Source organism: Achroia grisella, unplaced genomic scaffold, assembly GCF_030625045.1.
Source record: "Achroia grisella isolate CSIRO2021 unplaced genomic scaffold, CSIRO_AGI_Agris_v1 utg808, whole genome shotgun sequence".
Taxonomy (NCBI): domain Eukaryota; kingdom Metazoa; phylum Arthropoda; class Insecta; order Lepidoptera; family Pyralidae; genus Achroia; species Achroia grisella.
In genome coordinates this window covers 1,854,329-1,869,571 of record NW_026713029.1, presented here as the reverse complement: position 1 = coordinate 1,869,571, position 15,243 = coordinate 1,854,329, and the positions used below count along the sequence as shown (strand labels likewise).

The window sequence follows — 15,243 nt, the reverse complement described above, 5'->3', positions numbered from 1 at the left end:
CGGAAAGTTAGTAAAATTATGAAATTAACTTTTCTTTTTATTATTATCAATGACGCCATATATATTAAAAATGCCATTATACGACGTGGGATGATACCCCACTGTTAACAGTAAATAAAGCTATTAATATAGTACCTGCGTGATCTCCTTGTAGAGGTGCTCGAAGCGGTACCTCACGAAGGAGATGTTGAGCTTGGTCTCCGCGTCGGATTCTCCACGGAAGGGAGACACTCCCGACAGCATCACGTACGTGAGTACGCCCAAAGACCAGATGTCCGTCTGCGGGTACGCTGCCTCGTCGTTCACTATCTCCGGCGCTGCAGGGACGTACACACACAGTTTCAATAAACTTCATGTTTCAAACTCTTCTAATAATATTGGCCGTAGTCATTATTTATTAATAACTAGTTAACAATAATTAATTTATCAATTACAAAAATCATGATCACGATCATGATATTGAGTGCACGTAAAAATACAGTGAGTGTAGTTTGCCGAGATGGCTATTGAGCCAATTTCAGTAGCAACAAATGAAGACGTGTGACGAATATCTCTGCCCATAATAATTCAGACAATGATTTTATTACGTATTTGGGTACCCAACAATACCTACAACGATAAGACAAAGTTTTTCTTACAACCTGTGTACATGAACAGCACCATGGACTTTAAAAAATGAATTCGTATTAAAAATTATACCTTCCTTGTAATTTCACTGCTATGTCATACAATTCAGACGGAAATACAGTTTATAATGCAAGCTATAGGCGGCAGAAATAGGTGGTACAGTTACGACGTCTGACGCTGACTTCTATATAATATATCTTACCTTTATATTCCAAGTCACCAACTTGTGGCACGCTGGTCCCCAACTTGGTGACTTTATGCGCCGATCCAAAGTCGACTAACTTGACCTGGATTGACCTGACTGATGCCATTACAATATTGTCAGGCTGCAGGTCGAGGTGACAATACCCTCGCCAGTGTATATACTGTAGCCCATCCAGGATCTGCGTTACAATAGTCGACACCATCTGTTCTGTGTAGTCGTGACGGCTGGAAAGGTACGTTAGGATATCAGCACCTTGCAGCTTCTCCATAATAAGGGCGCTCACAGGTGACCCGTGAGCCTGGTATGCACCCAACAAGTTCGATATCCTCTCGTGCCTTAGCCTTCTTAGGCATTCGAACTCCCTCTGGACCTGTACTTCAGTTTCTGGACGGTTCTCCAATATTTTGGACACAACTACACTGTCGTTTTTCTTGTCGACACCTTTAACTATGATCGAATACTTTCCGCGCCATAATTCAGATATGAAGCTGTATCGTTCCGTGAAAGCGTCAGATGTGTCCCAATCGGCGGGGCTGTCCTCTGTGTTGTAGTTCAATTTCGGCCTCTCCTCGTCGAGAACTATTTCCTGACCGGATTCTGTGAGCTGCTGCAGATGTTTCATGGCTTTAGTGACTTCGATCCTCGCCGCGCCGGATACTTTAGTCTTTATCAGATTAGTCGGTATTCCCTTGTCGCTCCATCCGATTCTATTGCGGGAAGACAGCCTGAATTGATAACTAGTGTCCGATTTTAGGTTTCTAACGACGTAAAATTCATGATCGATATTGTTAGCTACGTCCTTCCATTCGACACTGTCGCCTTCTTTGTACTGAAGACTGTAACAGACAACAGGTGAGTTGCCGTCGTACTTAGGCTGCTTCCACCTAAGTAGCACTTCAGTATCCGAGACATCGGCAGCTGTAGGGCTGTCAGGGGCATCAGGAGTGCTCGCTTCCACGACCCTCGTCCTCGCCACAGTCTGTCCCACCTTGTTCCTGGCGACGACTTTGTAGAATCCTATATCGTGGTGCATAGCGGGTTCGAACTTGAGAGTAGATCTGCCGTCGTCGTCTTCTATTATCTTGATGCGCTGACCTTCCGCCAGGACCATATCGTTTTTGAACCACTGGATCACCGGTTTGGGGTCTCCGACAGCGTAGCAGGATAGTTGGACGTTGTCGCCTTCGCGGATGGGGAGGATCTGCGGTTTCTCGCGGAAGAATGGTAGCTGGCCGTCTTTCTTGGATTCCATGAAGGCCTGTGCTTCTGCGTAGCTGTCGAGACGGGTGCCGAGCTCGTGCCGCAGGCGGCGGATGGTGTAGCTCTCGCTGCCGTAGTTGTTGATGCGCTCGCGGCGCTCGTCGTCGATCTCCTCGTCCATGATGTCCGTGAAGCGGCGTCGCTCGCGGATGATAGGGGTCTGTCAAATCAAATCAAATCAAAATAACTTTATTCATGTGAGTTTATTTCTAACGATATGGCTAAAATTTTCAGACGAATTATTTCGGGTTTATATTATAGTTTCTGGTGTCGACCAAATTTAATCTCACGGTCCTTAAAGTTAAGGTTTTTTGACACAGGTATCAATGTCTCTTTGTGGACAGTTTGTGTGACAAGATGTAGTAGTCATGATGATGGTGGAGTTGTTAGTTGTGTTGTTGATGGTGATGGTGATGGTGGAGTTGGTGCAGTTAGTGATGGCGGATGGTGGTGGTGGTGACTTACCCTGGGGTCGTAGACGTCGTGCACGCTGATGTAGTAGGCGGGCGAGCGGTCGCAGGCCACCTTCATGTACTCGCGCAGCCGCACCGGGAACGATACGTCGCGCAGCTGCAGCAGGTACGTGTCCGGACCGTTCTGGTAACTGCACCACGATACAACATTTTTTTAAAATAAATAATGAAAACTTATTAATCTGGAACAGAAGTGAGCAACTTTTTTTAATCCACGGGATATTTAAAATTTTATCAATTTTTGGCGGGCTGCACATAAAGCAATTCCTATTAATAATGTACAAAATTTAATATATATTAGAATAAAAAAATATAAAATTTAAAAAGTAGGTAAACATTTCTTAAACAGATTTTCATATTGAATGTTGAACATGCAGCAGCATACAAGTACATACACAGACAACTGAGTAAGTCGTCACAAAAAATTGTTTCCGTTTAATATGTACTACCATTTTATTATAATTTATCTTATAATAATATGGGAGAAATTAGAACATACAAATTCAATTATAGAAATGCTTGATGGACCGCATAAACATGTTTAACGGGCCGCTCCTCCCTGATCTAAAAGAAATCTGGAAAAAACTTTGACTTACTGGCTCTCAGACTTAGCGGAGACCTCCCAGTCAGGGTGTTCCCATTGTTTGAACTTCAGGTCAAAGGCTCCTGTGCTGCGTTCGCGGGACCTCTCAGGTGACCCTGGGACAAACAAACAACTTTAATCATCCTAACTCATATCCTCCAATTCTTGTTCATGACGGATCTTCGAACTTTGAAAAATAGCGAGCACAATAGATCTATAAAGTAAAGGACCTTTTTTACGAGAGGAAATGTTTATACAGATCCGCCTTCATGAAGGAGTGCGTACGAATCCAGTGGGATTTTAATCTAGTAAAATCCCTGGGTGTTCCTTTAAATTGCGTTAAGGCCATCAATGAGTGTGCGCTTGCGCAATCGTCCGCACGTCAGCCGCAGATATCCAATGAAAGAACCGCTCGAATGCAGAAAAATAGCAAGTTTGTTATACGAGGATAGGTTGGTCTAACATCTGTTATATCGATGTTGTACTACAGTTTTTATTCACCTCAATATTACGTGCTCATCTTGTTATAACTACCAATATCTACTAATTAATGAAAAGAAATTTTGAACAAATTACTGGAGTTTTTCTGTTTAGAAACTCAAGTCTATCACGCCATGAATCACATGCTATGGGATTAAGGGTCATCTATTGGTAGAAACGTTATATTTTTTTACATAGTTGAAAAGAGGTTGTTCGCAAAACTAGTTCGCAATGTAAAGGTATATTTACAAAAGGTATATTTAAAAATATACCTTTAGTATATTTTTCATTGACTCTAATCAGAACTTCAAGAGGATTATGAAGAATTTTAGATCTAGCAATCGTAATATTGGGGTTCGTTATATTAAGGTTGCATTGTAGTTAAAAAAGAAGATAGAATAGAAGATTTAATAAAAAAAATACACAAGAACAACAAGTATTATTGCACTGGGGTTTCTTTGTCGTCCTTTTACGATAAAAGAATATCTCATGAAGTATAGGCTAGATCTGGTTGTTATTGCATTGTTTCTTCGTCCTTTTGACACAGAGGTATTTTTTCCGAAATATGGCACGCTAACCAATTTTTACGTATAACAGTGTATACCTTCGGGGGTGTAGACTTCCCCTGGCGGGTACACCATCTTGGAGGGATGCTCGAAGGCTCCGCTGAGCGGCCGCCGCCGGAACCAAGTGCGGCACTGCGCGTTACCCGTCCAATCTCTGCAACGCAATAATAATATTTTATCCTTTCAATCCAATGTTTATATTCTACATTGTTTCCTGGTACCTAAACCAAGTAGAAACTTGTATTTTAAATGCAATTTAGTGAGAGTTCAACTCAATTGTTATTTAAGTCTCCTATATCTCCTGGGCTATAATATGAGAGATATCTCCTGGTAGGAGATATTTATATCTCCTAATTAGTTGTTATCACCATAATATCGGCTCTCCATAATAAGTAAGAAACGAAGAAGGATGAAGATAAAAGCAGTTATTGAATGAAAACAGAAAATCGGCTCTTTAGCCAAAACTCCGTAAAGTATGAAATAAAGAAGTACTACTAAACTACTACTAAAGAAGTACACAGGGTGAAAGAAAAAAAAAGAAAAGGAAGATATTGAATACTATAGAATATAGACGAGAGAAAATGTTAGGACACTTGAGACGCCACGTAAGTAACACTCACGCACGGATCAATATCAGCTACATTGATTTTAGAAATGTGTTTGTTAAAATAAAAATAAAAGTTGCATGCACACAAACGAAGACGCAGATGATAGCTGGTACGTAAATAAAAATGTGTATTCCGTAATTTCACTGACACAATATCTAATATTTAAAAATAGAACCTACCTGTACAGATTATAATAATTCCTCAGTCTGTCCGTCGTGATCTGATACTCCTCCTGGTAGATCTTATCCGCCAGAGTCAACCACGGGTGTGAAAGCGCTGTATTCACATCCATACGCTCGTGCCAGTTGAACACCAGCAGCTTCGAGATGAAGTCCCTGGACTCCGTGCTCAGGCGGGACCACCACAACTCGTCGTGCCATTCCCACCGTCCCTCCCTGATCCTTGTGAGGGTCTCCCGGTCATTAACTCCTCGGAAGGGCGAGTGACCGCTGAGCAGGATGTACGTGATGATGCCCACGCTCCACATATCAGCTCCGTAGGAGACACCTTCTCCGCTGGCCACCTCGGGAGCTACGAATTCTGGCATGCCGTAGTCGAGGGCGGCGTGCTTGTTGAATTGAATGCGACGCGAGAGGCCGAAGTCGCAGATCTTCAGTTCATCGCTGCCTACATGCGATAGGAGGAGCTCACCGATCTGTTGATTTAAATGGTTGGTAAAAATTTTGCCATTTAGCAAAATGACTCTCAAAATTATTTAATAAGAATATAGGTAGCTAGATATGGTCAAGCGTTATTAAGTAAGCGAGCCATTACATGCATGTCCACTTATTATTACCTACTTATAATACAATCATAATAATGGCTAATAAGTAATCTCTCAACCTAAAGTCTTTTTTTTAGGATTCCAAGTATCGATTTTTCTTTCAAATTACAAGTACCGATAGCATAAGTCTGCTAAGGAATAATTGTATTAGAAATACAATGTTTTTGTTTCCTTTTTTCTACGTAAATATTATTATCACCAACAAACTCTCCAATTTTATATTAATCTTTTTTACTTAGAAAGTGTTTTCGATACGACATTTGATCTTTTTTTAAGCAAATTTAGAACAGACTCTGGTATTTTGTTGTAAAACCTTACTATATAATACCTTGCTATATTTATAACATTTAGGTAAAACCAGTTTGTTATTAGGTAAGCTTTTATTAGTCTGAGTCTGTAATACAGCTACATGAATAAAGATCTAATCAAAATATGATTAGATTAGATTAGATTTGATTTAATCTAATTTGAATGACACTAACCGTAAGACCAAGATGCGCGACGCTGTTGTCATGCATATACTTCAGTCCTCGGAGCAGCTGCCGAATGTAGCCAGCTATCTCCCGCTCGGTGTAACCCTGACTGCGCAGGAGCCGGTCCCTGACGAGCTCCCCACCAGCAGCCAGCTCCGTCACCAGCGCCAGGGTGTGCTCGTGCTCGTACGCGTCATGCAGGCGGATCAAGTGACGGTCGTTTAGTAAATTCATGATCTCCAGTTCATTCTTCATGAACGGCTTCAATTCTGAATGGCCATGCATTATCTTCGCGGCGTAGTTGCGACCTGTTATGGACATTACGTATTGTGACAAACTGAAAATTTCAGAACTTTAATCTGGTATGAAGAATAAGATATCATGCCACATGTCTAATTTGTAACTATGTAAAGCGAGCTGATTGGCGGCTGAAATAGATGAAACTGAGGTACCCAGCCAGACGATTTGTTACAGTACAGAGGTAGACTAGAAATCCGTCTCATCATCATCTGCTTCTTCCTTATCCCATTTATTTGTGGTCGTCGTAATATGTTTTTCGCTTCCATTCATCCCTGTTCGCAGCCATCGCGTTATTTACTTCCTTTCTTACCATATCATCTTTCACACAGTCCATCCATCTCTTTTTCGGCCTTCCTCTGCCCTTATAACCATCCACATTCAAATGTAACACCTTTCTTAAAATATTATCCTCATTCCTACGCATTACATCTACACTAGAAATCCGTCTACGAGAGGAAATTACTAATTTCACCAGTGGATAAAATTCATATGATATAAAAAAAGATACATGAAGAGGCTTCACATAAAAAAGGCTACCGTATGAAGGAGGCTTCATATAAAAAAAGATATCGTATAAAAGAGGCTTCATATAAAAAAAGATATCGTATAAAAGAGGCTTCATATAAAAAAAGATATCGTATGAAGGAGGCTTCATGTAAAAAAAGCATGGTATACCTGTGAGCCGCTCTGCGGCGTGGTAGACGACGCCCTGCACACCGCGCCCGAGCTCGTCCCCGAGGTCGTAGTAGTCGCCGAACGGTTTTGTGCTCGGTTTCACGCGCGGCGGGTGCTCGCGGATCCTGACACACGGACGCACATCTCAACATACACAATATATCTGAGTATATATCCCGCCCTTAGTACAATACCGGATTAATTAAAAAAATTTGAAATTAGATTCTAAAGATAAGATATTAAAGTGGATTTTCCAATGTTTGTAATTTTTGATAGGAAAGTATGACGAAAAACACATGTATATTAGAAATTATAAGTTAAAATATCAAAATTGATTTTCTAATGTTTATAAATTTTTCCGGATACAAGTATTATAGGTGTGCGATATGGACTATAAAGTTAAGACATAATAAAGTGGATTTTTCAATGTTTGTAATTCATGATTTTTAATCCAGTATTGTATTACCTACTTGTGCGCTAAGTGCGCATATCATATAGACATGGTGTCTAAATAATAATGTAAGTGATAAAGTTATAGTTACATGACGAAAATCTTATATATAAAATTCTCGTGTCACAGTTTTCGTTCCCATACTCCTCCGAAACGGCTTGACCGATTCCCATGAAATTTTGTGAGCGTATTGAATAGGTCTGAGAATCGTCCAACATCTATTTTTCATCCCCCTAAATGTTAGGGGTAGTCCACCCCTAATTTTTTTTTATTTTAAGGTAAAACATAAACGTTTGCCGGGACAGCTAGTAACCTATAGATTTCAACAAACATCTATTCTCAACTATTTAGCTTCAAAATAAACATTGAGTGGTAAGTATATTTTTATGATTCTATCCTCATAAAAATGATATAAACATTTACTACAAGAGATGAGGGTGAGCTCTAAATTTCAAAATCTAATATATCTAAGTATTGAAACACAAAACTTAAACCATTACCAAATTAATAAACAAATTAAAAATTTATTTGTATGAACATAAGGTTTCATTTATTTTGTTGACGAATTTACTCTCTATTGACTCTGTGTAGTAGAAAATGTAATGTATACTTCTCTGCACATTTACCTGTCAGAGTACAGATGCTCGTCTTCCTCCACGTGCAGCATGGCCGAGGAGCTGACTGCACCGGCTACGTTTCGCGCAGACACCGAGTACAGACCCTCGTCCTTCAGGATCGCGTCGTGGATCACCAGCACTGTTGTGTCAGGCTCGATGAATTGGATCTGTAAAGAAGATAAGGTTGAATTTGTTATATCTGATAACTTATTTATTAAAAGAGCAACACACAAGTTTCTTGCTTATTCTTCTTGTGATGAATCTGCATTCCGAATAAGCGGTAGAATAAAAAAACTTGACTATTCAAAACTGCTTATATTAAGTTTATTTGAATAAAGATTATTTCTATTTCTGCTATGATTTATTTTGTTAGCCAAGTAAATAATTATTTACTTTATAATTGGGTCGTCGTTGGAATTTATTATATCTGATAACTATGAGTGATTCATTTTGTTGCTATTTATTTATCTATGTCAACTTTGATAATTAGCAGTTTGTATTCACACGAATTCTGAAAAATTGTTTATTTTATAATGTATACTTAAGAGAGCAACTCTGAAGTTTCTTGCTCATTCTTCTTGTGAAGAATAGTAGAATAAAAAAATATGATTCTTCAAATTTGCTTATATTAAGCTTATCTATACATATAAATAAAATTGGAGTGTCTGTTTGTAATATTGAAATAACCGTTTTTTACTACATGCATATGAATATATATACGGTACATACACCGAAATAACATTTTAAATTTTTGTCAGCCTGCCCGACGGTCTGTTTGTTCCGCTGAAATGGCTGGACCGATTTTGACGGGACTATTTTTGGTATAATAAGGAGACTATATAATATAATAAGGGGTAACTTAGGCTACTTTTATTTTAGAAAAATAAAGTTAAATTCCACACGGACGAAGTCGCGGGAACAGCTAGTTTGAATATATAATCTAGAATACCATGAATATCACGAATTACAGTATGTAATCCAACTATTGACAAATTTTTAAGTGAGAATAAATCATGTTTTTTTTATTTCGTTTTATTCTCTTTTCGATTTTCGTGCTGTTCGTGCTGCATAAGCTAAAAATCAGCTAATCAGCACGCTACAGTTATGCAGCAGAGCTGACAATTATTTATTCTTATTATATAGGTTTAACTATAACTTGATAGCAAGTTTTTCTCTACAAACTGTCTACTTACAATATAAGTTTAGTTTTAATGTCTCCAGATGGTATACAAGTTACCTTAATCCTGGCGCTGGGCGCCAGCGGCTGCCAGTCCTTGTACCACTTGATGTCCGGGTAGGGCACGCCGGTGATCCTGGCCTCCAGGCGGCCGCCGCGGCGCTGCAGCAGCACGGTCTCCTCGGGCCGCCGGATGAAGGCCGGGTACTCGGCCAGCTCCAGTCGTACTCGCTGTCGCGCCTGCCCGTGCTCGTTGGTCGCCACTGCCTCGTACCAGCCCGCGTCGCGCTCTAACATCCTGGGAAGGGTGTGGAGTTCTTTTTTAGAATGGCAATAATATATAGGGCAATAACCTATTTTTTTCTCACAATTTCGGTAGCCAAAAAGCTTAATTTTGTAATGGCAGTGAAATTACAGGGTAAAGTGTAGTTTCGACGGAACGGCAATGCATGAGTGGTATGGAGAATAACTCGATGTCTGTGTTGCTTTATATATATAAATATAAGTGACTATTACCACTGGTCGTCCGGCGGATCAGCTTGCTTGCTCATTCTCAGATTTTAGATATTTTTCGGTTCATTCGTATAATATTTATAATGATTGATCTTAATAATTAACCTATAATTCAATTAAAGTGCTTTATTATTTCTATCTAGCTCCACGGTTGACTGCTAGAGATTTCCATTAGATTTACCATATTGATTTTATTTATTAATTATCGAAAGTGTTTGCCAATACGAATCGTACTCACTTATTAATGAAGAGCGTCGCCTGTCCGTTCCTCGTGTAGCTCCAGTCGTATCTGCCGCCGATCTCGATCGGCTCATCATTGAAGAAGTAGGTCATCTTCGGCTTAGGATACCCGTAGACGAACCAGAAGAGGCTGACGTTGTGCCCCTTGACGCCGTACTGCTTGTCCTGCTCCTGGCGCAGGAAGCGAGGCGGCTGAGCGTGTCCATCAGCGGGCGGTCGCTCCAGGTCGAAGTCTTTCGGGAAGTAGGGCGAGGTCTCGGGCCGGAAGTCGATGTCGGGCGCGAGGTACGGCACGAAGCGCGGCGGCGGCGGCTCGAGGCGTTCCCGCTGCGTGATCGCATACGGCGACGGGTCGCTCACGCCGAACTGGTTCTCGACGCGCACACGGAACTTGTAGTCGCGGAACGGCTCGAGGTTGCGCACGTCACACACGCACGAGCGCAGCCCGCGCCGCGCCGTCAGCCAGTCGCCGTCCGGTACCGAGCACATCTCCACCTACGTCACCGCATCCGGTTACATCTCAGACTATACACGCTTATAGTATATTCTTAAATTTATTTAAAAGAGGATCACGCAAATTTTCCTCTTGTTCTTCTTGTCTGCGTTCCAAAATTATATTCAAAAGTGCTTCTATTAAGTTTATTTGAAGATTACCTACTTCTATTTCTATACTAGCTAAATTGGTTTGCTCACCTCTTGATAGCTTGAAGGAATATATATATAGGTACTATTTCTGATATGACGGTCATGCAGACAAGTCTACATTTATATATCAAAACGTATAAACAGAAAAGTTTTATTTACTTTTGATATTACTTCATACTATGCTATATTAGTAGTATCCTTTATAAGGAATGAAAGTCATTAATACAGCCTAATATAACCCCAATGGAAAGCGCAGTGACATCCTCTAAAATATTAATAATTTTGGGACCTATAATTGAACCTTGTGACAGACCACATGATTTTTATATACACTTCTAGCATTCTAACAGTTTCTAACATTTTATTGAACTACTGATGCTCGCTAGTCCAATTTAATTCACATACTTTCTAATATAATACTTTCATTGTATAAATGAAATATATTTATTTCAACATAGAAAAAGAAAGATTAAAAATTATTCGTTAGTCCTAATACTAACTCTAAAATGTCCTTCTAAATTCTATTACAAGTATAATATAGTAAAGTATTACTCAATCACGACTGAACTTAACAACAAAATTATACTAACCTGATATGTGACAGGGAACCTGGGTCCGTGCGGGATGGAAGGCTTCCACGACAGCGTCAGGTGACGGTCGGCCATTCGCGAGATGATTGGCTTATCCGCGAGAGGCATCGGTACGCCGGTCTTCTTCATCTTATCGAAGTCCGAGTACTGGTCTGCTAGGGGACGCCTGTTGTTCTGTGGCTCCAAAGCTGAGATCACGAATTTCATCATCAGACATTCTAACATTATTATCATCAAAATTATATATGTTAAAGGTATCAAAATATGTATGAACCTTTGATTCGACTTGATTTGAATATGTATCAAAATTTTATATGAAATTTTGATTCGTGTCCATGACACTGATGTGTATCGTAGTATGATTGGTATAGTAGATATAATACTAATTAATTAAGTAATATAATTAGTTAAAAAGTTATTATAATTAATTAACTTTTAGGGTTTATAGATTACATCATATCACAATCAGTTGCTAAGGAATGCAGAAAATTAAACTTGGTACAGTTTATATACGATGGACGACTATTTGTTGTTCTTTTCATCTTGAGTCTAATATAGTCTAAGTCGTATAGTGAACTCGACTGTTTTAACTTAATACTATGACCACCAGGGGCACCAATGAAGAATATGATGAGAATGAAGCCAGACCTATTAACCCATTTAGCAAAATTAACAACAATGGTTTCTTCCTTAAAATTTCTTTATATCCTTTAGATACGGAACCAAGTACAGAAATTCATCATTGTTTCTATGTATATCTATAATTCCTTGAAATTCATAAATTAAGTAATATAATTAGTTAAAAAGTTATTATAATTAATTAACTTTTAGGGTTTATAGATTACATCATATCACAATCAGTTGCTAAGGAATGCAGAAAATTAAACTTGGTACAGTTTATATACGATGGACGACTATTTGTTGTTCTTTTCATCTTGAGTCTAATATAGTCTAAGTCGTATAGTGAACTCGACTGTTTTAACTTAATACTATGACCACCAGGGGCACCAATGAAGAATATGATGAGAATGAAGCCAGACCTATTAACCCATTTAGCAAAATTAACAATGGTTTCTTCCTTAAAATTTCTTTATATCCTTTAGATACGGAACCAAGTACAGAAATTCATCATTGTTTCTATGTATATCTATAATTCCTTGAAATTCATATGTACAAAAAAAATGTAAGGTATAATAATAAGATAGTCGATTCTAACATCATTGTAACACATTGGTGCGAGAGAGAGAGAGAGAGAGAGAAAATAGGATAGAAAATAATTGTACTGACTGTCGTAGGTGAGCTGCGCGGTGCAGGACTCCTCCCCGTGGGGGTTGTAGATCCTGCAGCGGTAGGTGCCCACGTCGCTGGGGTCGATGCCGCTGATGGTCAGCCGCAGCAGGCCGGTCGTCTCCTTGTCCATACGGATGCGTTCGCACGGGAACAGTTTCTCATCGTTGCGGAACCTGATGATAGATGATGAAATGAATGATGAATTTTCATGGAGTAATCTCTTTATTTGTGATATGTTTGATTGCTTAGAAATCATCTTTGATAATGCTAAAAAAAAGGCGAAAATAATCACTGAAACAATAGTTGGAAGATTCACAAACTTAGAATAGAATGAAATAGGGGGAGGGAAAATCTTTTAAAGAGGATGATGGAAGAATGTAGGAAGTGATAAGACCTTCACAGACAAGAGAGTGGCTCTTAAATTATGAATGAATGAGCTCTTAGGTTACCTGCTGCAGATTGCTGAACCATTGAAATGTCCAGGGGTATTATTATTATTAATGCAGTATAAAAAGTAAGAAGTAATGAAGTGAGTAAGATGTGAATACCATTCGACGTCAGGGTCTGGCGTGCCGGTGGCGCAGGCGGTAAACTTGGCGCTCATGCCGCGGTACACCTCCGTGTCGCCGATCTTCTTCAGGAATGCTGGCGGTTCAATTTTCTGCTTTTTGGCGCTGAAATATATTAAATACGATTTTTATTATTTTATAATATGATTCTGATTCATCATCATCATCATCAGTAGGGATCAGCAGAAGAAGATATTGTGTCGAACCTAAATAATGGGACTGGGGCAAGGCAATGGTGATTATTTTAATAGGTACTTCTCTAAGTAACTTAAGAAAAACTAATGCTTGTGTAAGAAAAACAAGATACACACACACATCGTAAAAAGTATCTGAGAAAGCCCAGAAAAGTGTGAGAAACCCTAAAAAGCAAATAAAATGTGACATCAGAAAACTATAATTTTACAATATTAGAATTAAAAAAACTATCTTTATCTCACAAAGTCTCTTTTGTAACATTCTAGAGGTAAAAAAAGAATTTGTTCTTAAGATTTTTAGAGAATAATCATTACTGTCTTTAGAGGAAATTAGTCACAATGACCTATTGCTGGACGGCTCAATACGAGTGATTCTGTGGCGTATATACTGACATCTTGTCGACGACCTCTAGCGTGGCCTCGCAGGTGGCCTCGCCCTCGCGGTTGGAGGCGCGGCAGCGGTAGCGGCCGGCGTCGCCGAGCGTGACGTCGCGCACGTACAGGCAGCACGCGTCGCCGTCACGCCGCACGTGGTACTTATCGCCGGGCTGAAGCGCCACGCCGTCCTTGTACCACGAGATCTCCGGCGACGGGATCCCGCTCACGCGCGCCGGGAACTTCGCGTCGAACGTCGGCAGCTGTGGGGGACGAAATGACAACGCTTTTATTGATTGAAACAAACGTTTAAGCCATTTCAATAAAGTTCTTACGGTATTTTTAGTGTCTTTCGCGATGTAGACTCTTATGAAGAAAAATTGTTCAGGACCTAATATTTTTTATTTAAAATACGACATTGGTAAACAAGCATACAGCCTGTCTGATGGTAAATGGTTACCGCAGCCTATGGACATCGGAAACACCAAGGTGTCACGTGCGTATTACCTTTCTTACGATCTTTAAGAAACCTTAATATATCCTTCTTGAAAAACAACATGCTGTAATGCCTCATAAAAAACCTCGGCGGGTAGTTCATTTCCCGATTTCAGTAAACGAACGCTTCTCTGAAACCGCACTGTCCATAACCACTTAGGTTTTGGACAGTGCGGTTGCCCTGCCAAATTCCCTGCAGTGCGATTATAAAAAGTAGGCGTGGGCATATCGAACTAATTTTCAGGACATAGTCCGTTGTATATTCGGTCAAACCCACAAAGCAATGCGAAGTCTCACCTCAAACTAAGTGGTTCAACGTATAAAGAAGATGATGGAAGATCGTAAAAAGCAAGAACTTCATTAACAAGAGCGTGACTCTCAAATTATGAATATATGAGCTATTACGTTACCTGTTGCAGATCGGTGAACCGCTGCGAGAAGCTGGGAGGCTTGAACACCTTGCGTACTGTCAGCTTACCCTCGGAGCTGTCCTCTCCGAGCGGATTCACCAGTTGCACGGCGTACACGCCAGCATCAGGTGTTTCTAATGGGTTGATCTCTAAGCCCACCTGTTAAACAGCAAAATTATCTTACTAATATGTATTATAAACGCGGAAGTTTGTAAGAGTGGATAGATAGATAGATGTTACTCTTTGATGCAAGGACTAAATTTCACGCGGTTAAAGTCGCGGACACAGCTAGTGTATACATCCTCACGACTGTATTCCAAGATGGGGTAGATAGAATCGTTTTCATTTGTGGATATTATAATTTTTAACGCAACTAGAATTGTAAATAAGGTAATGGCCCTTAGGTACTCTGTAATTTCACAGTAATATTTCACGCTTCAAAATGAAAAAGTAAGCTGCTGTCAGTATACATAGTATATGAACATCTGTCTGTATGTTTGTGATAATCTTAAACATTACTGAACGTATTTTCAAGCGATTTTCATCTAACAACAGAGTAAGTAACATCTGAGGAAAGTTTAGGAATATAATTAATTAAAGGTTTTGTGTAAATTGTTGAAATTTGAGTACTTTCAAATTTACA

At 39.7% G+C, this 15,243-nt stretch overlaps 1 protein-coding gene across 1 annotated transcript in view; it reads right to left on the bottom strand.

Annotated features, from left to right (window-relative positions):
- Positions 1 to 135: 135 nt before the first annotated feature.
- LOC131851833 (obscurin) overlaps positions 136 to 15,243 on the bottom strand; it is a gene marked incomplete at its 3' end in the record, with an annotated part of 116,596 nt that continues 101,488 nt past the window's right edge. The window contains exons 41-56 of the mRNA XM_059202397.1: positions 14,601 to 14,759; positions 13,714 to 13,958; positions 13,106 to 13,231; positions 12,555 to 12,730; positions 11,268 to 11,455; positions 10,031 to 10,527; positions 9,340 to 9,577; positions 8,112 to 8,269; positions 7,035 to 7,159; positions 6,069 to 6,367; positions 4,982 to 5,457; positions 4,233 to 4,348; positions 3,162 to 3,264; positions 2,558 to 2,696; positions 830 to 2,252; positions 136 to 317 (exon numbers count right to left, since the gene is read on the bottom strand). Of these exons, the coding sequence (XP_059058380.1) occupies positions 136 to 317; positions 830 to 2,252; positions 2,558 to 2,696; positions 3,162 to 3,264; positions 4,233 to 4,348; positions 4,982 to 5,457; positions 6,069 to 6,367; positions 7,035 to 7,159; positions 8,112 to 8,269; positions 9,340 to 9,577; positions 10,031 to 10,527; positions 11,268 to 11,455; positions 12,555 to 12,730; positions 13,106 to 13,231; positions 13,714 to 13,958; positions 14,601 to 14,759 (4,650 nt within the window). The remainder of the gene's footprint in view (positions 318 to 829; positions 2,253 to 2,557; positions 2,697 to 3,161; positions 3,265 to 4,232; positions 4,349 to 4,981; positions 5,458 to 6,068; positions 6,368 to 7,034; positions 7,160 to 8,111; positions 8,270 to 9,339; positions 9,578 to 10,030; positions 10,528 to 11,267; positions 11,456 to 12,554; positions 12,731 to 13,105; positions 13,232 to 13,713; positions 13,959 to 14,600; positions 14,760 to 15,243) is intronic.